Source organism: Kogia breviceps, chromosome 16, assembly GCF_026419965.1.
Source record: "Kogia breviceps isolate mKogBre1 chromosome 16, mKogBre1 haplotype 1, whole genome shotgun sequence".
Lineage (NCBI taxonomy): Eukaryota > Metazoa > Chordata > Mammalia > Artiodactyla > Physeteridae > Kogia > Kogia breviceps.
In genome coordinates, this window is record NC_081325.1 from 15,006,004 (window position 1) to 15,030,047 (window position 24,044).

A 24,044-nucleotide genomic window follows, 5' to 3' on the forward strand; every position below is an offset into this window, starting at 1 on the left:
GGTGCAAATGTTTGAAAATCTCAGCTGGGACCAAAGGTTTTCTCTGTACTCTTAATTATATGCGAGTAGAGCAGGGGTTCAAAGGACAGAAATATGTCCTGATTAAATCTGTATTACATCTTTAAGAAATCGCTAAACTCTTCACTGTGTTTGGAAGAGACTTACACGTGAACAACATGCTGACACAAGAACAGTGCTCTCGTTTTGTGCAGATATCCTGAACATCAGTGTCTTCAGTCCTCAGTACTTCAGTAAAGGTTACAATTTAACACGACAGCATTTGTTCCTTAGGAAGAGGATCAAGTCAGCGCTAACAGTATTTCACTAATCTTTGCTGTCAGTCTTTGGAAGTTCATTAAGAAACACTTAAGCTGAATCCATTTTCAGCTTTTGTGTGCCCACCTGCAGGGGTGTCCACTAAAGTGGCTGCCTTCCTCGACCCCCCTAGAAAAATTACCATGCTAGTAGGTATAAACCAGAGACATGTAAAAGGCAGCATAGTATGGTGAGTCCTGTTGTAAAAGTAACTTAATTCAGTGCCATTTAAAAGCTTCCAGACGTCAGAAAAGCTTTCTCAGCAGCAGGAGTACCATAGAGAAGAAAGAATTTCTAGTGCTAGAAAAATACATCATGGTATGGTGTGGGGGTGAAATAGGTTTTATGCATTTGTACTGAGCTGAAAGGCTTGGTCACCATCTTTTTTATTCTTGAATACTATTATTTGCATTTGTGTAAACTCCAATTAAATAACGCCAGGCCAGTCTTTGTGAGGAATGGCCAAACTCAGTTAAACTAACAACTTGACAAAACAAAGTTACATTCTGCATTCGGTATGCTTGGGTTAGAAAAATATTTAAAAATCAAGAAATGGAAAAATGAGATTCTGACTGCTCAGAATATTCATGCATCGAAGCCCTTAACAGACTATTTAATGTAGTTGATAATGCTAAGGATTCAGGGAAAGCTAATGGATGTTTAATGAGTTTCTGGTCTGTGGGGAGGCATTGCAAGAATTCGCTGAATAATAAAGATTATATCCATTTTTCCACATTGGAAGAATACTAGTTGAATGATGTAGATATTACACCCTTTGAAAACGAAAATAAGATAAAGGAAAACATATGAAATGTCTTGCATTAAAAAAAATTTAATCTCACATACCACACACAGAGCAAATATTTATTGTGCACTTACTAAGTGTAACAGGTGGGGACTATAAAGACATTTAAGACATAAGGCCGGGATCTCAGAAAGCTTAAAATCAGTCTATTTGGGGGACAAAAAAAACCCTAAGTATGTAAAAGGTTAAAAGAGAATAATTTATTTCAGTAATAATTTGAAACACCACAAAGCAGACAGAAGAAGGCAGAGTGTGATTAAAAGCAATTGTATGATCACTCTGTGAGTCAAAAGGAGGAACAGATAAAGGCTTAACAGATGGAAAGGATTTAGGTGAATGGAGAATAAGGCAAAGTAGTCCAAGATCGCGTGCGTGAAAGCAGGAGGGAGAGAAAGACATGGAGCAGAGGGCAATCCAATTTGGCCACATTGCCTTTTCTGAGAAAGGCTCATTGCCCAGCTTCCAAGATTAGGTGTTAGGAGATCTGGGCTGTGGATGCATTTTTGCTTCTTTCTAGTCAAGGAATCTTCACCAATCCACTTGTCTACTTGTACCTGTTTTCCTCATTTGAGTATATTATCACCTGAATTTCTTATTTTACAGAATCTTCATGAGGACCAAATAGCATCCGTATGAGAGCACTTTAAAAACTAGCTCCACTAAAGAAAGGGTGGGAGTCATTGGCAGTTGACTCTGGAAAGATGGGTTGGAAGCACATTGTGGATGCCATTGAATGAGATAAGAAGTTCTGAATTTACTTCGTAGGGAGCACCCAGAAGTTTCTGGACAATAGAGTGCAATAATCAGAGCCATGTGTGGAGGTTATTAATTCGATAGCAGTGTAAGTGAACAGAATAGGAACCAAAAAGGGAAGCGGACCTGTAGGGTGAGGACGTTGGTACTGGAAAGGAAACAACCTTCCGCTGAGAATAAAACCTGCTGGGCTTCCCTGGTGGCGCAGTGGTTGAGAGTCCGCCTGCCGATGCAGGGGGCACGGGTTCGTGCCCCGGTCCGGGAGGATCCCACGTGCCGCGGAGCGGCTGGGCCCGTGAGCCGTGGCCGCTGAGCCTGCGCGTCCGGAGCCTGTGCTCCGCAACGGGAGAGGCCACAGCAGTGAGAGGCCCGCCTAGCACAAAAAAAAAAAAAAAAAAAAAAAAAAAAAAGAATAAAACCTGCTAAGACTTGGGCCTCATGTAAGGAGGGAAATTTAAAAATATGTATCTAAAAACGTGTGTGCTTGACAGGCTCAAGGAATGGAGGAACCATTCATTAACAGGAAGTTAAGAGACAGAACCAGTCTAGGGAAAGGAAGCTGAGAGAAGATGAGAAATTCTGTTCAAATGTGCCGAGTTCAACAATGAAAGGTTATTAGAATATATTTCTACTAAATGTTAATGTGCCGGTTGTTTTGGCTGTTAGTTGCAAACAGTAATGAAGTGTCACTTGTTATAGTACAAGAAAATTGTGGCAATGTACGAAAGAAGTATATTGTTGGAGTTGTCAGATAACAAGTGCACCTTTAGGCCTTTAAAACAAACAGGTTTTTAAAATACCTTAAAACTAAAATAGTGTGGTTCAGTTCCCTCGTTCTGTACCTCCACTGGGTTAAACATAAACCATTTTATGATATAGAGTCACTTCGCATCATTTCTTTTTACTTGTAATGGTTTCAGGAGGCTGGGGTACAGGGACACGAAGTAAAATAAAGGCAAGTAAGCAAGGGTCCGAGGCAGCTGGAGAGGGTTCATTAGCAATGGGGTACATTTGACTCAACCTGCTATGGTCACCGGCTCTAAAGGAACTTGCTGCTCTGCTGTTGTGAACTGAGCTTTTTGAAACTGTTGATACAGTATCCTGCCCACAGCAGGAAAGGCATTCAGAGATTTGTCCCTCTGCACACACACGAGCTTGGCAAGCAGCCACTTGAATCTCTGCTGCCAGTCGCATGAAAACATTCACCACCATTACCAGAAAAGGCAAAGGCTCCAGAGTTCTTTATGAGAACCGCTCACCGTTTTGTATAACTTACATTGAAGAATGACCTTCTGGCTCACCAGAAAGTGAGCACAGGGGACTGTGCCAGGACATAGGGACCGTTCACCCAGAAATAAGCTGTCAAATTCATGGGGTGTAAACTTGCAGATATGTTGTCTGCTAGGGTAGCTCTAAGATATTAAGGTTACTATATTGAATAGGATCATACTGTTTGCACTATTAAACTAACTCATGGGGCTTCCCTGGTGGCGCAGTGGTTGAGAATCCGCCTGCCGATGCAGGGGATACGGGTTCGTGCCCCGGTCCGGGAAGATCCCACGTGCCGCGGAGCGGCTGGGCCCGTGAGCCATGGCCGCTGAGCCTGCGCGTCCGGAGCCTGTGCTCCACAGCGGGAGAGGCCACAGCAGTGAGAGGCCCGCGTACTGCAAAAAAAAAAAAAAAAAAAAAAGAAGAAAACTAACTCATGTCTCTAATTTTCAGGGCCCCATAGATATCGTATATGTCATGTAATAATAAATATAATATATAGTTATTGTAACTATAACTATTATATACGATGACAATAACAGGTGTGCTAAGCCTCTTACTTGAATGATTTAATTTAACACACGGACACACAGACTATGAGCCCGGTTGTGTTATGCCTCGGTTTTATTGTCTTTGAGCGGTTAAGTAACCTGCTCAGGGTCAAACAGTTGAGAAGCATTTAGCCAGGCTGACCACAGAGTCCATGGCACCAACCTCTATGCTGCCCACCTCATACTGTACTGGCAGCATGTATATTTAATAGATATTCTACGCTTTATATGCTACACTGTAATACTCAAAAATAGCCTGAGGCATGCTAATAGAAATGAAACAAACTGTATCCTTTTCTGTGCATGCAGACTTGAGGACCCTAGAATATTTAAAATGTTAGCCGTTATAGACGTAAGGCTAACTTACACATGAATTGTTTTGGTTCACCTCTTACCAATGATAACTCCTCCGGGATCATTAAGAGAACATGTGATGGAGTCTGGTAGTTCACTTGCACAAGGAAAAGCATTGCTTTTCCACATCATCTAGCAAGTTGTCCAGTGGAAGGGTTTCCCTTCTGAAGGACTGGGTTTGGGCTGTCTTGTCAAGTCCTTATGGGTAAATGCTGTCTTGTGTTTGTTTTGTCTTTTTCATGGTAACACCATCTGCCTGATTCCCTTCTTTTCCGCACAGGAGAGTGAACGCTGGCCATATAATACCATCTTGTAGACATCAAAAGATAAATATTGCTGATTCATTATCACTCAAACCCTGGAAGCAGATCACTATACATGTTATAGGAACCTCAAGATCTCAGTCACAGGTGAATTCCGTGCTAGTCCTAAAAATCACATAAATCTGAGAAGCAACTTCTCAGATAGTAGACTTCAGAGTTTGTAAGCTTAAAATTATTAAGAGAGATATTATAATCAAAGACAATAAAATTCATAAGAGACTGAATAATTAGAAAAGATTTCTTAGTAAATGTTAGCAATAGCATCGGAAATTCCAAATTATTCACCAGCAACAGAGGTCTAGCGTATTCTTTTGTTGAAATTATAAAGCACAGAGAAAATGCCGATAAACCAACACTGCAACTTGGCTGAAAGCAGAACACTTAACAGTCTTGACCAGCATGCCCCATGATGTAGAGAGAGGCCAAAGTCTGTGAAATACTACGGTGAAATCACAGAGGTCTGTGTATTTATTTGATAAGTCCAGACAATGCACAATGCACTTATGGTCTGTTGTTGAGAACATACACTTCATAAAAATCCATTACTAAATAGACAGCAGCATCTCCTTTTATTGTATTAGAACGAAAACTGAAGAAAAACATTTTGGAATGTATGTACTATTTTCTGACACTGTTGGTATGTCAGTTGGTCACTGTAGAAATGTGAAACTTGTTAGTTTGCTTACCTAAGAAACTTGTCACCAACCGGAAATAGTTCTTCTCGAATTAGAGCTCTTGAATGGGCCTCCCTCTTCTCTGTATATCTTACTTGCTCTGCACAGGTAGATGTTACCTTTCGCGGGAGGCTGATAGGCTTTATGATCTCCCTAAGAAGCAGGTCCTCGTTCTGCCTTACTGAAGCAGACATTTGAATCTCTTTTTCTCTCCCTTTATTCCTAGTTTAGAAGTCATATACATACCTTTCTTTTTGTCATTGGCCTTAAATCTTCCTTTAATAGATGTCAAGAAACTTGCTACTGACCTCAAGAGATACAAGATTACCCTGTAAAGTATACGGGTAATATCATTTGATAAAACCAGTGGCCTACATCATGCTATAAATAATCACAATAATAATCTATATTAGGATTATAAAATGTAGCTAAAACTAAAACCACCTTTTTTCTTTAGGCCATTTGTAACAATTTGAAGCACTTAAAATTATGGATAAAACTTTCCCTTCACACTTTTAGAGACATAAAGCATCCCTGCATCCTTTCTCTAAGACACAGGTCTTCATTCTGCTGTAGTGAAACAGACAACTGAAATAATATATATTCAGACATATATTTATTTAAAATGTTTGCTGAGCATCTCTAATGCACGAGACGCTGTGCCAGGGGAAAAGAGATGGAGGACTTGTCCTGCCCTCACTCCATATGTAGATATATCAGCGCTGTATAGCACTTAGTAGCTCCCCTTCTGAGTAGTGGGCATTTCCCAAGGCACCAAGGACTCCGTGATGAACAAGACAGGCCCAGTCCCTAGAGGATTCCAACAAGGAAGTAGGCAAACAGATACAAAACTGGCAGCTGATCAAACCAGGCTCCACGCGCAATGGGTGCTTTCAAAGGGGCATCCAGTGGGACCTGAGGTTCTGGGAAAGCCACACAAAGAATCAAAAAGACTGAGTCATGGCATTTGGCAGCCCAGAAATTGATGTGCATTGTCACATGTCCCCTCGGGCTGTGACAGTCTCATCATTGTAAGGACAACTGCACTGTCTGGGTGAACCAAATCACAGTACAGGTCAGCAGTCACTGAGTTAAACAGAGTCCTGGGAAAAGAAGCTAAACGGTTGGTAGAGCTTTATTAGCCAGTACTTAATAATAAAAGAGTCAGGAAGGTCAGAATATTGACATTGTGAGAGAAAAATAGCTTTCTCTTTACACTTCATAGGGCTGAAATGTATCTCAGCTTCAATTTCCCTGAGGGTGTTTCACAAACAATCTGTTTCACTGTCTCAGGAAGGATGCCACAAAGCTGAAATTCTGGTCAAAATGCCAACAAGAAGCTCATTCTTCTTTTTTTTGTTGTTCAAGAATCACACTTCTTCAAAGGGATAATTTTCAGGACCACACTCACTGCCAGGGAAAGCTTTAAAAAGCCAAAGCCATAGGGTCCTTCACAATCGTGCTGCAAGGAGATCTCTAAGTACAAAATAAAATTATAAATAGTATAGATGCTGCTTTTACACTTGTGAATCTGTGGTGCATGGTCTCCAGCTCAGTAAACTGGTAAAATACTATCTACACTACACAACAGAGTTGAAAGAAGTACAGAGATTTATACCCACTTTCCAGGGGATCGTTACCCTGCCAATGAATCTAGCTTGCATGTCTTAACCGACATTGGTCCAGGATACATATTTTGAAGTTTTTTAAAATGTCAGTACATCTTAATAGCACTATGTACTGAACCTACTTCAGGATACTGAGAGGACAAATAAACTGTTAGCAGGAGATGTTTGATTAATTCTCTGAGGACAACTTCATTACCTTGTTCAAAACATGATATCCCTTGACATTTCTGCAAATAGGGAAACTCCATTAAACCCTTGTGTTATAATTATGGGAGACCCAATAATTAAGTTATGTATGGAATTCATTTCTTTTCTTCTTTTTCTTTTGAAACAGTGAAAGTAATATAGACATACAAGTAACCATGGCCCTAGTGCCTTAGCTTCTGAGAGAAATCAAAGCAAATCAAAGAAAAAAAATAGAGAACAACAGTAGTCCTTGCTCTAACCTGGTTTTCCTTCTGTATTTTTTTTTTCTTCTTTTTAAATTTTTGGCTGTGTTGGGTCTTGGTTGCTGCGCACGGGCTTTTCTCTAGTTGCGGCGAGCGGGGGCTACTCTTCGTTGTGGTGCGCGGGCTTCTCATTGCGGTGGCTTCTCTTGTTGCAGAGCACGGGCTCTAGGTACACGGGCTTCAGTAGTTGTGTCACGTGGGCTCAGTAATTGTGGCTTGCATGTTCTAGAGCGCAGGCTCAGTAGCTGTGGCGCATGGGCTTAGTTGCTCCACGGCATGTGGGATCTTCCCAGACCAGGGCTCGAAATCGTGTCCCCTGCATTGGCAGGCGGATTCTTAACCACTGCGCCACCAGGGAGGTCCCTGAGCTACCTTTTAACCACTTAGTTCACACAACTCAGCCCTAACTCAGGGATGCTCCTTTTATCCCAGGAGGTTATATGGTTCTATTGTTTTTAATTTCACTTTTTAAAAATATTAGACAGATTTCATCCTCTATAAATGAAAACAAAACACAAATCTAAAGGATTAAACACGATGTTCTCTTAGGACCCATGTATATTACTGAGTACATTTTATCTGTATATGAGAAATCACATGAAAATCATAATGCCTACACTTTTATCATCTGGGTTTATGGTTTCTCTTTAGTGTGCAAACCATTTATGAGAAAGAATGGTTTTTTAACTCTTATTTTTCCTTGAGAGGAAGCAACTGTTTTCTTTTCAATAAAAAATAAAGACAGCATAGATAAAATGTTGAATGAGAGAAATAGCTGCAAGCTATATCGTTATCCACGAGAAAACCACCAATCGGAGAAGACCAGGAAGAAGGTGCACAGACCCGAAAGCTTCATGATCTGACTTCGCACAGCTGAACTGGGTTTCCTCCATTTGCAGACCAGGAATCCAAGAACCATTCCTCTGTTGATGGACATTTCGGTTACTGCCATGTCCTGACTATTGTAAATATTGCTGCTATGAACCTTGGGGTGCATTAATAGGAGAGAAGTCCCAAAGGGTGGGGATCTCTGTATGTGTCTGGCTGATTCATTTTGTTGTGCAGCGGAGGCTAACACGACATGGTAAAGCAACCAAGCGCCAATAGAAATTTTTAAAAAAAGAAATCCAAGAACCAAAGAGACTTCCCCAATGTCAGGCATTTCAGAAGTGACTGAAAGGGGACTTGCACTCATGGCTTGTAGGACAGTTTCCTGTGTTTTTTCCCCATCACACTGCAAGAGGATGGAAGACTCCTGGGACCACTTTTCCGGTTCCAGCTAAGAAGCAATGGAGCAGAGTCGGCCACTGCTACTGAGTAATACAAGAACAGGGAAGGAGGATTCTTACAAAAAAGGAGCACATCCCCTCAGCTTGAAGTGGAACAGCTTTGGCTATTTATTCTGGAGTCCCTTCCTTTGCCGCCTGCAGGCATGTTTCAAGTGTCGGTTATTGAACAGTCTGTGGTCAAGGTTATTTATTTTTTGAGTGTCAGCCACATGCTTTTATTCCTGAGACCTCACACAGGTTGTGTTTGACACCGTGTTGGCCGTAATCTTTCTTCGTTCAGCTGTTGGGATTCCCACACAAATCACCCCAATGTCAAAGTCTCTGCAGACTCTGAAATTTTATGAAATTCACTTTAGTCTGCAGGAGTAAAATTATACATGCATGCCTTCTGATTGGTGATTTGGGGAGCAGTAACGATTTTAAATGAATGGAGAATTTAAGAATAAGGTGGTGTCAATTTTCTTTCCCTGCTCCTGTAATGGTGTGCTCTTGTATTTTTAATGAAGAAATTTACCTTCACAACTGAGAAATACTGATCTATAACATATTCTAATTTTTCTCTTACATGGAATATTGTGTCTCTGTCTTTACAGACCCTCATTACACTTCTTTAAAGGAAAATATTCTAAAAATGCTTACTTTTCCATTTTTTAATCATTTTCAGAGAAAGTACTACATAAGGAAAACAGCACAGCCTTTGCAGTCTTAGAAACTTACCTTTGAATCCTGCTTCCACTATATATGAGCTATGTGACCTTGAGATAATTATTTACTCTCTCTAAGTTTCAATTTCATGTTTGTAAACAGCAGATAAAAATAATGACCTTATAAGCCTGTTGGGAGCACTATAGGTCCTACAGCAAAGATTCTAGAGATTCTGATGTGACCTGCAGAGGCAGACCCTCAGTAAAAGTAGCCATTCCATCATAATATGACTCTCACACTAACTTTGATATTAATTGGTGTGTCTTCACAAGATGAGCTTTAGAGCCGTAATGATGATTACTTTGGATTAGAGACCGGAAGCAGTATCGGTCTTAGCTTATGTCTCCACGCGTTATTTTATGACCTCGTATGTCAGGCTCCACGCTTCTCATTGGAGTCTATGGATGAACAGTAGTGCTTGATTTCCGCCTTTGGGGAGGTCTCTGTCTAATGCGGGAGATGAGTGCGTCTATGAGCCATGCGAACACAGCGTGGAAAACGCGACGTGAAAAAAGTATAAGCAGCAGGACTTGCTTGACAGCTGTCACCTGGGAGGAGGTCAGATGCGAAAATGGAGAGACACAAACTTTGCAGCACCTTGCAGTCTTAGATAGTGATTGTTCGGAAAGTGCAATAACTTCTCACCTCCCTAGAGAGGATACTCATCCACACCACTGAGAAATACTGCAGCAAGTTGCTAAAGATGCCAGAATCTGTTAAGAGTACAAAAATGTTTTAAAGATTTTAACAAGAGAGAAGAGACTTTCCACTCTGTAATAAATATTTTTCTTAAATCTAATATTGTGAGGTTATGTTTAATGGAGGTGTGTTATGCAGATTAATTCTTGCTTAGTATTAATACTTTCATTACAAAATTATTACATGAGCGCCATGGAGAAGTATGTAAACTAAATGGCAGTAGTCTTATCGTATCTCCTTCTTCAAACCCATACCTCTCCCTTGAGGTCACTTAAGTACAATGTGTTGCTTTTCTGTACACACAATTACATGCACACATTTACTTTGATTAGAAGTAATTATTGTTATAGTGAAGAGGCAAAGAGCACATATTCTAGAGGGAGGCAGTCTGACTTCCTTTCCACTTATTGACTATTGATCTGGAACTCCTGAACTTCAGTTTCCTTATCTGTATAGTGGAGATGATAATAATACCTACCTCAAAGGGTTATGAGCACTTAGAACAATTCAGGCATACTGAAAATACTCAATTAATGTTTGTTATTCTACTTGATCATTTTATGCATATTATTTTATGTTATAGTTATTTCACATAACAATGTATGACACAAAAAGCTTTTTGTGTCATAAACCTACTGATTCTTTTTAATGGCTACGTAGTATTCCACAGTGTGGCTGTAACATGTTGTTAAAATTCTGTATTGATGAGCTTTTAAGTTGTTTTCAGATCTTTTTCTATCCCACTCATGAGATAGTAAATATTTTTTCACATATGCAAGATATCTCTTATTTGCCTAGTACTTATCATTACATTCAGTTTTAGATGCTACAAAGAATACTGTTTAAGAAATTGTAAATTGAATCCATTGAGTTGAGAAATCAGAGAGTTATAACCAGTTTTCCTTCCTCTCCCTTGTTTATATGATGTGATATCATATAGGATAGAAACAAAACAGGGTTTTAAAAGCACTCTCCTAGAGATGGGTTCTCAGAAATATTTGTTGAATAAAGAATATTCAGGAAGCCTTCTTCAAATGCTACTGGATGGTGGAAAACTGATGACCTTAACATTTAAATTTTATTTTAAACTTGTATTGACCCTGAAAAAGACAAAATCAGAGTTTTGGAGTGAAACTAGATTGACAGCAGAATCTCTGATTACAGTATCTTTTTTGGAGAAAGGCTCACCACGTATTCTCAGCTGAAATCTTGGGAAGATTCAGTCCTTAAGTTATAAGCATTTTAGACATGTCCTGACTTTTCTTTATTCTTTCTGAGAAAATTATAGTTGGCAAGGAAAAGAAATGTCAAAACATGCCTTTAAACTAATACATACTCAAACATATATTTGACCTTTTTTTTTCAACAAGAATTTTGAAAGTGCTTTTTAGAGACTAAATACGAGGTCTTTCTTAAGAATGTGTGTTTACATATTTTTTTAAAGAAAAGTAGGGAAAGGCCCAGTCAAAATTATTTAAAACTAATTTTTTACAAGATGTTATTTATAGAAGGAAGTTAATCTAATTTTTTTCTTCTTATTTATAAACGTAATGATGCTGCTTGGGGAAAAAAAGTAAAATATATAGCAAATTAGTGTGTGGAAGAAATGTGCAGCAAAGGAAATAAATTTCCTCATAATTCCATCTCTAAGAAATAACCAGTTAGCAATTTGATATATATTCTTTCTTATTTTTCTGTGCATCAATAATATGTGTATGAACAACATGAATTATTTTATGCATACCATTCTATAACTACCATGTAAAAATTTTTTTCTTTAGAGAAATGTACAAAAATAATACAGCATAATGTGTGCTCTCTCTAAAATTAACCAGTGTTCCATTTTTCATAGTTGCCTCAGGTCCTTTAAAGGAATCAAACACTAGACATAAAACATAAGTTTCCTTCTAGTACCATTCAACTACCATGGTCCTCCAAAGTAGCAATGATCATAAATTGGATAAATATCTATTTCAAAGTGCTTTTTTTAAAAAAATCAGCATTGTGTTTTCAAGATCCGGTTATTCTGATGAATTTAAATTAGAGTTAATTATCCATTCCCCTACTGCCCTACTGACATTGGGTTTTGTATGTATACATAAAGTTGCACTAAACATATTTGTAAATAATCCTGAATATACATGTACGGAACTTTTCTAGGGTGTATACCTAAAGATAGAATTGATGGGTCATGCTGGACCTGAAAGTTCAGTTCTACCAGTTATAGCCAAATCTCTCCAAAGTGATTGAATCAATTGCTTTTCTACCAGCAGCATTTGAGAATGTCTGTTTCACAAACATTCAATGTGTTTCACACATTGTTGAACTATTTGGGTTTTGCTAATCTTATGAATATTAAATAATGTCTCATTTTAAGATTATTTACATATAACAGTGAAAGTTTTCTCTCCTGAGATTTGAAGGTTTATATAATTTTTCAATTTTTCCATTTGCTGTTAAAATTTTTGTTGTAGATTTATAAAAGTTTTAATATATTTTGGATACCAATCTTTTGTTTTGGGGGGCAGGGATACATACATGCTTAGACAAAGGTTATGTTGTGACTTTTTTTTAATATTCCTACTAAATTGTTCTGCCTCATCTATCATTTTCTGAGCATTGTAAGATTTTAAAAACCCACTATAATCGTAGATTAATCAATATTTTCCTATAATCATCAATTTTTGCTTTATATATTTCAATACAAATTCAAGAATGTCAGATAATCTTGGTTGGCGGTTGTTTTGTATTATGGAGAATTCCTCTGTATTAATGAATTTGCTTTAACTTGTATTTGGACTTTTGTTAATGTTGCTACACTGCCTTGCTTTTTTCCTGTTGGCTTAACATAGCCTTCTTACATCCTTACAGTTTTCATATTTTCCTCGAATTTTGTTTACAGCTACTTTTTTATGTCTGTTTGTCTTTGTGTGTGTGTGTGGTACGTGGGCCTCTTACTGTTGTGACCTCTCCCGTTGCGGAGCACAGGCTCCAGACGCGCAGGCTCAGCGGCCACGGCTCACGGGCCCAGCCGCTCCGCGGCATGTGGGATCTTCCCGGACCGGGGCACGAACCCATGTCCCCTGCATCGGCAGGTGGACTCTCAACCACTGCATCACCAGGGAAGCCCTGTTTGCCTTTTTGTTTTTTAATCCAGTCCATCTGTTTTAAATAAGAAAAGTTAAGCAGTTTGCCTTATTCTAGTTATGGCAATATATTTGGGCTTTTTATTTGGGGTTTCTGCATATGGATTTTTCCTTTATTTTTTTCCCTCCTTCACAGCTTCTTGTTATGCCAAGAAAGTTTTACGTATCCTTTGTGATTTTTATTTTCTACTGGTTTCTGTACTTTTGGTGGCAACTCATAATTTTGTGTGTGTGTGTGTGTGAGTGTGTGTGTGTGTGTGTGTGTGTGTGTGTGTGTGGTATGCGGGCTTCTCACTGTTGTGGCCTCTCCCGTCGCGGAGCACATGCTCCGGACGTGCAGGCTCAGCGGCCGTGGCTCACGGGCCCAGCTGCTCCGCGACATGTGTGATCTTCCCGGATCGGGGCACGACCCGTGTCCCCTGAATTCGCAGGAGGATTCTCAACCACTGCGCCTTTTTTTTTTTTTTTTTGCAACTCATAATTTTAGTGAAGAGACTTTACTATCTGCCTAACAAAGTTTACTCTCTTGAAAAAGACAAGGACATGGAATAGTTTAGACACCCACTGAATTCCTCTGTTTATAATTTCCTTTCTGTTGTCTCAAGTTTTGGTTTCATCATTAAGTTGAAAATATCAGTTACGATGATTGTTTATACTTGCAATCAATAGTTGGATTTACCAGCATATTTTCTCGATTGCTCAGCAAAGTGTCTTGCATCCAGTTCCTCCATTTGATTTTACTTTTCTTCTGTGTTTTTAGCAATTTCTCAGTGTGCATCTATAGGTAAGAAAACCTCTTCATCTTTAATGGCTGAAAATATGTTTATTTTGCCCTCACTCTTGAGTTCCATTTTCCTTTGGTTTCTATGACTCCAGTGTTGATTCACAGACTTTGTGCAGACTTAAGAGGCCAGCAGAACCGTTCACTTCAGGCTCCACTCACCACTATGATGGTCTGTTGTTCTGTTACGTTTTTAGTTCACAGAGATGCTTATCTTGTTTTGAGCATAGCTTTCCCTTTCCTTATCAAGCATAATAATGATAAAAGGAAAGTCTTCAAAGCTACCAAAAAGAAATGGCATGCTATCTTTAATTTTTAATCTATCATTGCTGCTGATGAAGCCAAGTAGAGGGGGTAAAATCACAAAACTGTCTTTAACCAGACGTCAATGTCTTCACTAGCTTTTCTACCTTAAGAAAAGGAAAGAAAAAAAAAATCAACTTCATAGCCTGGTGTTTCATTTTCTGAATGAACTGTAATTCAACCAGTCCCCTTCTGAGGGATTTTGGGCTTGTTTTCAATTGTGTCTTAGTACAAATGAAGTACAACATACTTGTGTATGTATCTTTGTACACTTATGTTAGCATTTCTATATGATAAACCTCCATACATTGAATTCAGGATAAAAATTATGTTCATTAAAATCTCGTGACAACCTTTTGTATTATGGTTGCCTTAGTTAAGGTTAGTTAGCTTAGTTAAGGGCACACACTTTATCGAGGTATGGATCCTAATCCACCATTTCCCTGATGTGTGACTTTGGGCAAATCTCTTAATCTCCCTAATCCTTAGTTTCCTTATCTGTGAAAAGAAGACTAATATAGTACGTACCTCATAAGGTGGCTGTAAGGATGAAGTAAGATACTGAAATCAAAACAATTAGTGTGGTATCTAACCATTACTTATTATTTGCTAAAGACACTGACATGAGCTAAAACAACCTGAAGGTTGCTGAGACCTGTAGAGGTTTTCAAAAACACTGGTGAGATACATGGGTGGGGCTGGGAGGATATGGTAGATCTCTGTATCTTCTGCTCAGCTTTGCTCTGAAGACAATTCTGAATGGAAAACTACTCTAAAAAATATAGTCAACTTCAAAAAAGAAAGGAAGGAAGGAAGGAAGGAAGGAAGAAAGAAAGGAAGGAAGGAAGGAAGAAAGAAAGGAAGGAAGGAAGGAAGGAAGGAAGGAAGGAAGGAAGGAAGGAAGGAAGGAAGGAAGGAAGAAAAAGAAAAGGAAGAAAGAAAGAAAAGGAAGAAAGAAAGAAAGAAAAGAAGAGAACACACTGGTGCCTGGGGGAACCCACTGGAAATTATGATTCGACAAATTGGAGGTGAGAGCAAGCATCTGTATCTTTAAATCTCCTTGGCTGATTCTAAGGCGCATCCAACTTGGAAATGCCTGGAGGCAAAGTATTTTAAAAGTGAAAGTTAAAAAAAAAAAAACCTCCTCTTGGAGTTCATCGTGGTGGGCTTCCCTTGCCCCTGTGGACCTGCTCCAGATTCAAAGGGCAGCCCTCCACAGTCATTTTACTGCAAAACAAGCACTTCATCCTCCTCTGAGCCCTTCTAACTCACCCACCACAAAGACATACTTATTCATTTGCTCTGGCAAATCAGTGATCCTATTTTACACGATGTTCATTACCTCCACAAACGTTAATTGAGCACCTACGGCCAGCCGTTGATTACACTAAGTGTTAGGAAAACATCAGTGAGTAAAGGAGGCTTAATTCCTCCCGTTAGAGGGCTCAGAGACAGCCTGAGGTGACTGTGGAGGGGGACGGGGTTGATGAGGGAAGACAGGATGTTCCCCAGCACAAGTGACTTCTACTGAAACCCGAATTCCCTGGCGTCCAGTGGTTTAGGACTCCGTGCTTCCATTGCAGGGAGTCTGAGTTCGATCCCTGGTCAGGGAACTAAGATTCCACAAGCCGCGTGGTGCGTCCAAAAAATAAAAATTAAAAAAATCTGAAACCTGAAAGGAGCCGGAGTTATCCTGCGAGGAGGAGGGAAGAGTGTTCAAAGCAATGGCAGTGGTATAGCAAAGACTGGGAGTGCCCCATTTAAGGCATTCAAGACACTGGATTTGGGGGTAGAAAGGAGGCCAAAAGGAGGTTTAAAAGGCAAACTGAGACCAGATGTTTAGTGTTTTACAAACCAGTGTTTTTAACCAATGTTAAAAAGTCTGTTAGCAACGCTAAGAGCACTGAAACACTGAAAGGCTTTCAGCAAAGGGATTGCCACGATGCAATTTGCTTTGGGGGATGGCCTCTGGTTAAGAGCCTAGCTAGGGTGCTGTTGGGAGAGTTCAATGGCAGGTGGTGCTGGCTGCATCTAAGGTAGTGGCAGTGACATAGAGAGAAACCAGGGGGTGGGCAGTGGTGCTGACTCTACTGCCTCTGTTTGAGAGTTTACCTTGAGGTGCCCACAGCATGGGGTTGTGTAAGCAGCCAGTTATCAAGGTCCGAAACTCAGAAGAGAGATCTGAATTGGAAATAATTTGGGGAGGTTCCTTTGTATTATTTTCAGCACTGAACCAAAAGATGGCGTAGACGTTTTTTGTGTGTTGTTTTTTTTAAAATTCAATTCTAAGCAAACATCTTAGAGCTACAAAGCCTACTTGACCAATGTTCCAGGTACACGTGAGTAAACAAGATTGGGCTCCAGAGAGCAATTTCTACTGGCACCTCTTCCTTTCATCTCATGAGACACAGAGTAATTGTAAACATCAATCTAGACACCACAGACTCAGCAAAGGAAAAAAGTTCACTTTTTCCCTGTGGGGAAAAACTTAAATGATTTTTCCCTTTGTCTTCATTGCAGGTGTGTGTGTTGTATGGCTTGCCAAGCCTCCTCATCAACTATGTTTGTAAGAAACAGACATGATCCTATCTGTGTTGTTTGTATTGAAAGTATTCCCAACCTTGAAAAGCATATTAATGTTTAATGAACTAAAACAGACTCTTCAGTAGGCAATGCCTTGATCTGTGCCCTTTCTTTAGAAGTGTTAACACCACAAAGGATACAGAGAGTAGAGTTTGGCTTCCCTTAAGAATTTCACCCTATTTCACGTGGTCAATTTAAAAATCTCCCTTGTGCTTCCCTCACACTATTTGTATATAACATATCTTTTCTCTGCAGGGGGAATAAACGTGCTTTCTGCAGTGTCACCTATGGTTGGTGGAGTGGTGACGAATGACTGTTTTATGGTATTTTGTGGGTGTGGGCTACATGACTTTGATATTTTCTCATCCAGGTAGTAATACCAGCCACTGACTGTTTTCTCTGTTAAGATTGTGAACTTACAAGGCACGGTGTGTATTTAAGATCTGATTACACAATTAAATAGTTTTTTTTCTTTCTGATCTACTTGAAGTTGTAATATGGATATTTACAAAACTAATAGACAAAGGTCTACAGTTTACTTAACTTTTAAGAGAAACCAAGATCCTAGATAAAAACAAACAAATAAGCATCTTACCAAAGAGAGGTGAGTTAAAATCTTATTCATAAATAATAATAATTTGCAAGAACAAGCAATTCTTCTGAATTTCACATAGGTATCGTTTAACTGTTGACAGTTTCATCCATTTATCTTTCTCTTCGTTTCACTAGTTTATTACCTACACATTAAAATGGTCAAGGAAACGCTTGCCAATTATCTTGATTATCTATAACTCAACTCACTGCTTGAAGGATTTTTAAGTTGTTCATATTACATAAGATTCTGTACAAACGGTAATAATTATAAATAATATTTAAGTTTTAGAGACTTATGACAATGTATTGAGAAATTGAAATAACAATAATGATTATTCTTTTCAGTTCTCATTCAACCACACTGAAAAGATACAGAGGTGCTAATGCCACACCATTTCTTTTTATTCACGATGTAAGAAACTAGGCAGTTAACGAGAATTAATAAAAACTATTAAAATATGTTTTAATTTCATCAGAGTCACTTTATACTTTAATTGCAGTGACTGCAATTGATTAATAGACTAATTTTCCAGTGATCATGAATAGAGCACAGAGAGGGAGAGAAAGTACATAAATAACTTAAATCTACAGATAGGCCAAAAATCAACCTTAAGGAGAGAGAGATCTTTCCTAATGCGTTCTATTAGCTGCAGTGGTAAAATTGAGAGGTTTAGGACTAAAACCCTTTTTCCATTCCCCCTCTTTCTTTCTGCTGGAGGTAACAACACACTATACAATGGCAATATGTTATATCGTTTGCATCATTCACATAAATTTTATTATATATTGCATTGTTACATACGCTGTGACCTCCCACCTCTGTCTCTCTCTCCCTTCCTCTCTCTCGTTCTCTCTCTCTCACACACATGCACGTATAAAGCACATATGTCAGACACATAATAAATGTCCTACACGTGGTAACTATTATCATTACTCTTCACTCTTTTTTTTTTTTTTTTCGCGGTACGCGGGCCTCTCACCGCTGTGGCCTCTCCTGTTGCAGAGCACAGGCTCCAGACGCTCAGGCTCAGCGACCATGGCTCACGGGCTCAGCCGCTCCGCGGCATGTGGGATCTTCCCAGACCAGGGGTATGAACCCGTGTCCCCTGCATCGGCAGGCAGACTCTCAACCACTGCGCCACCAGGGAAGCCCCTACTCTTCACTCTTAATGACAACTTGGATAAAAGTTTCAGAGTACTATTGAATACATAGAACTCTTTTTTTTCTTCTATGAACTGCACATTAAGCTATAACATCAAAACACTTGATCTACAGTTAATGGAGTGAGTCTGAACGCACACATGCAGAACAAAATGTGGTCTCTGTGTGGGCCATTTGGTGATAAATGGTCGTATTCACTCACGTGATTTTAGTCTGTTCCACCTCTAGTATGTATCTGGGAGGAGTAGAGAGACAGGAATATGGGAGGTGTCATTATTAAATAGGGGGTCTCCCTTACTGCATTTCACAGATATCTTCCGTAACTCAAATCTAATCTGTGCAATGATGTGGTTTGCCAGAAATGTGAAGAAGCTTAGATCACTCACAGGATGCAGATGATCAGGCCTCCGCAATAATTACAAAAGCCTTTAAAAAGACACACAGATGTGCTTGGTGTGGCCGTCTGGTCAAAATAAGCATTTTCAGGGTTTTTGTCTTCACCTTTGCCCCCTACTCAGCATGAGAAATGTAAGGAATTTATTGGCTCGTATTTGAGGTCCACCTTGGCTGAGGTTAATAATACCTTCATCTGTACACGTCCTCTCACAGGCCCTAGCACTGTCCAGGCTGAAGGGATGAGAAGGAGGTGAAAGTATGCTGTAGGCAGATTTATCACCCCATGAACCAAAATACGCAGGCAAAATTTCCAACGTTGGTTTTGTATTATTCAAGAGTTCAGGAAGCTCTGTGCTTTTTATCATGCTCGCATATGAAGAAACAAAGAAAACACAATTTTCCAGTTTCAATAAAGATAATTTATTTGGGGGAAGGAAAACAAAGAATCCTTACTCAACTTGAGCAGTGCACAGTGCACAGCGGTGGTTGTGAGCCATAATTGTAGGGTTTTGTTTCATTTTTGTGTTTGGTAATTCAATTAAATGCTCTGAAATGTGATAGTCATCTCTTGAATGACCTTGTGCTTTAGGGAACATTGATGTGAGTTGCATGACCTTTTAGACTTAGATCTTTGGAGTCTTGTAAAACCACACACAGATGACTAAAATGTCTCAAGTCAAAGGACTATTTGCCTTATCACATGAATATACTCAATTAATTTATCTTTGTTGATAAGCTCACAATAGGTAAAGTATACTCTCCATTTACTATTTCTGCAATTTCCCACAAGCCTATAAATATTTCAGAATAAGTTTGGGGGATTTTTTTTAAAAGTTCACAAATCAGGGCTTCCCTGGTGGCGCAGTGGTTGAGAATCCGCCTGCCGATGCAGGGGACGCGGGTTCGTGCCCCGGTCCGGGAAGATCCCACATGCCGCGGAGCGGCTGGGCCCGTGAGCCATGGCCGCTGAGCCTGCGCGTCCGGAGCAAAAAAAAAAAAAAAAAAAAAAAAGTTCACAAATCATCTCCCAGCTTTCTTCATTAGTCAGCTAACTGCCATCTCTCAGACTCTGGCAGCTGTCTCACAAGGTAAACTGCTGGTCACGGGTGGAATCAGACAGGGAACGATGGTTAGATCAATTCATCGCCAATACTGGAGAAAAATACAAAGTTTCCAAAGTATGTGTCCTGTTTTAATGGCCTAAGTCACATGATTTCCATACACATTTAAAACAAATGTAAGCCCCTTGGCATGAGATTATTTCTCTAGTGGAATCTCAGTTAGTATAGAGTACCCCCAAAACCCTATAGGTAACCTACTGTCATGTCCTAAAGTCTTCAGGACTCATAATCATATATATTCTAGTTATGCCAATCGTATGTAGTCTAGTTATGCCAATAGGGGCTAACTCTCTAGGGGTTATAAGAGGCCCAAAGACAGTGGACTGATGGACTAGAAGATGTTGTTAAGCAAATAGTCTCCAGAGTGATGACCCGGTAGGAGACAGTAAAATGAGCCGTCGGGCCAAATTCATAAAATTTCAGCTTTATGTGTTTTGTTTCATTTTACTGCTATTTTACCAGCTAAACTTTTAGGAAGTACATTTAGAAGCCATTTATAACCCCACATACAGGGGACAAAGTAACTCATATGCCTCAAGATAAGGATGCTCCACTAGAGGGAATTCCCTGGGGGTCCACTCGGGGTTTCCACTGCCATGGCATGGGTTCAATCCCTGTTCGGGGAACTAAGATACCACAAGCCGCGCAGCGCCGCCTAAACAAAACACAGCAAACCACCAACAACAAAAATAAGCAATAAAAAGAAGTTCCATTAGACACATATGTATTTTTGTTTTTCAACAGAGGCACTTTGATCTGAAAACTGTGTAAGTCTAGAGATTAAAGAGATGTTATCTTGCTAAAAGGGAAAAAAAAATTATGGTATAATAAGGAAGTCGATAAGATGAAGTGAACTTTCTCTGGGATTTCATCATGCAGTTCGATGTGGAAAAGTAAACGCAACAGAAATGGTTTCTGTTTCCTTCTTAACAGAACCCATCCTCTACTTTGGTGACGCTGAGTACGCTGTGGACGAGCGCATAGGCTCTGTGGACGTGCAGGTGTGGAGAACAGGCACTGACCTGTCCCAGGCTTCCAGCGTCACCGTGAGGTCTCAGAAGACACACCCTCCGTCTGCTGATGGTGAGCAGTTTCCTACAGCAACTCTTTTGAGTATTCTACAATTTTCGACTTACCGTGATGAAATACCGTAAAGCCCAAATATGTCACTTCTGTTTAAGCAGTCTGGTTGAATGTAATTTTTTCTGAAATTATTATTTCAGAAAAATAATATAGTCGGTAAATCTAGGCTCTATTTACTCTGGTGAGAAAATACATCTGAAGGGCCACAAATCAAAGGCTGAGTTATAAACATAGAAGTCCAAGACTCTACATTTGAATGCCTTTATTTGCATGAACTGGTTCTCTATACTTGGGAAATCTACCATCGTTGAATATTATGACATCATATGCACAATTAGAATAAGCGTGAAGGCCACCCTTGGAGAAATCTAGTGGCATTTAAGTATCATGCAGGTATGTATCTCCAGCTTGGCTCCTTCCTTATTTTAAACAAATGTCCCCATAAATACTTGGGACCCAAAGACTTTTTCTACACTTCATTATACAATCTGTCCTAGCCGGCACATGCTTGTCTTTTATTCTGGAATCTACATCTGCTAAAAGTTTATCGTAAAGCTAGGACAAGCATAAGATAAGAAATTTCCTTTTTTGTCCCATCTAAATGACCAACAGTACAAACTCTCCCTTACACATGCCCACACACGCACATCATCCACACATCACAGAATCACCACACATACCATTCATCCCATTTTATAAGTCACCCTTAAGTTTTCACTTTTTAAATGTTGTAGAACCAGCATCGTGTTTTGCATGTAGTCAGTGTCCAGTAAACATTTGTTTAGCCAAATTAGTCATTTCTTTAGAGAAAAGCCAAATCAAAGAAAGAGATGAGAATAAAGGTAAAGAAGAAGAGGAAAAGAAAAACTTGGAAAGAACCACAGTGAGATTCAGATACACAGACTTTTAAAAATGAATTAAAGACACATACTCAAATATAGTTGCATATTCAGAGGTAAACAGATACAAAATGAGAGTTAGAAGAGCAGAAGATGTGAAAACGAGGAAGAAATAATACTGAACACTCTCCCCTATTCCCAGTCTTTATGGATGGAGTGCCTAAAGATTAAGAGAAAGTTTTGTTTTTTTAACTACTTTAGAACATAAATGGAGATGTCAACACTAGTATGCGCCCCACAGTCTGAAAAATAATAAGCCCAAAACCAAATATGTCTTTGAGAATAATAAGCCAAAAACCAAATATGTCTCTGGGGCAGGTATGGGTGAAGCATGTCAGACAGAAGCTTGTATCTGAAATGTGTTGTTTTAGCCAGCAGGCAGTCACACACCTAAAGTTCTGTAGTAACTTCTGAAAATAGATTTGGATATTTAACTAATGATAACAAAATTTCAACATTTATATTTCATATATAATTTATGATAATCAAATACTTGATTGATATGCTGGTTATTTTTAGTCCTGATTTTTATCAGTTCTATTTGAGAATTCCAAAATAGATTTTAAAAAACTATAAGACAGAAAGCTAAAATAGCTAAAGGTAAAACAACTTGTTAGACATAGATAAGACGAAGTTCAGAACCTTGATCTTTGATCAACCCTCTCAATAACCAAAAGGTTAGATACTAATCTTTTGCATTTCATTAAATGTATTTTCTGTAATGGTATGGCTAGTCTATATATTTTTAAAAGGATTATAAATATATCTACGCAGTTTGCTTCTCATAATTTTGTTTAAAATTAGTTAGTCACCAACTGAAAAATTCTTCTGTTACTGTCATAGCTGGAACAGACTACGTGGGAATCAGTCGTAATTTAGATTTTGCACCTGGAGTCAACATGCAGACTGTTCGTGTTATCATTCTGGATGATCTTGGACAACCGGTGCTGGAAGGAATTGAGAAATTTGAACTTGTGCTTCGAATGCCTATGAATGCTGCCCTTGGTGACCCCAGCAAAGCCACGGTGGCCATAAATGATTCTGTCTCAGATTGTGAGTGTTTATTAATTTATGATGATAAGTAAAATGATAAGTTAGAGTTTATAGAAATGTTAAGTAAAATGATAAACTAGGGTTTATATACCTGTATTAGTTTGCTAGGGCTGCCATAACAAAGTACTACAGACTCAGAAATTTCTCGTCTGACAGTTCTGGAGGCTAGGAGTCCAAGATCAAGGTATCAGCAGGATTACTTCCTTCTAAGGGATGCAAGAGAAGAATCTATTCCAGCCCTCTCTCTTGTCTTGTAGATGGCCATCTTTTCCCTATGTGTCTTTACATCAGCTTCTATGTGTGTCTCTGTGTCCAAATTTCCCTTTTGTATAAGGACACCAGTCATATTGAATTAGGGCCCACCCTAATGACTTCGTTTTTACTTGATTAGTTCTGTAAAGACCCTGTCTCCATACAAGGTCACATTCCGAGGTACTGGGTGTTAAGACTTCAACCTGTGAATTGGGGGACACAGTTCAACCCATAATACCTTAGCTGACCAAGTCTTACTTTCTCATCCTGATTATTTTGATAGAATTAAACGGTCTCAGAAGAAAACTTTCAGTCTTCCTCTCAAATTTAAAAAAAAATGAGATTGTTATCAATATCTTGATTGTGTGTCAAGAACTCCCTCCCACAGATGGGTAGAACCACATGGGGTTGCACGAACCCTTGAGTATTAATGGTCTTTTTCCATTTCTCAACACAAGACACTTTCTGTTATCTCCTTACTCCCAGACACTCCTGAAATTCCCCTAATGATGTGCCAAAAACACTGTTCTGAAGCAATAAGCTTCTGGACACGTGGCAGGGGTCTCTGACACATCATCACAAGAAAATTCTGAATAATCTACCATGATGATCTGGACATTGCTTGGAGGAGTCCAACCTATTGTCAATGAGACCTATAGTTAATTGACCTAGTATAGGTGTCACTTTCCATTATCTAATATATATAATATTATAGCCATTGTCAACTTTTCCAACACGGTCCAGGTAAACTATGCATGTGATTATGTGCACAATATTTAATATTATTCATATCAAGAAATTCTGAAAAGCTCATGATAAAGCAACATATATAGATACAGACATCTTAAAATCTCTGG

At 39.1% G+C, this 24,044-nt stretch overlaps 1 protein-coding gene across 2 annotated transcripts in view; it reads left to right on the forward strand.

Moving 5' to 3' along the window:
• Positions 1-24,044, forward strand: part of FREM2 (FRAS1 related extracellular matrix 2) — a 210,410-nt gene that overhangs the window by 147,401 nt on the left and 38,965 nt on the right. For both annotated transcript variants that reach the window (XM_067016848.1, XM_059042124.2), the window contains 2 exons: positions 20,834-20,983; positions 22,726-22,935. In XM_067016848.1, coding sequence (XP_066872949.1) covers positions 20,834-20,983; positions 22,726-22,935 — 360 coding nt within the window. The remainder of the gene's footprint in view (positions 1-20,833; positions 20,984-22,725; positions 22,936-24,044) is intronic.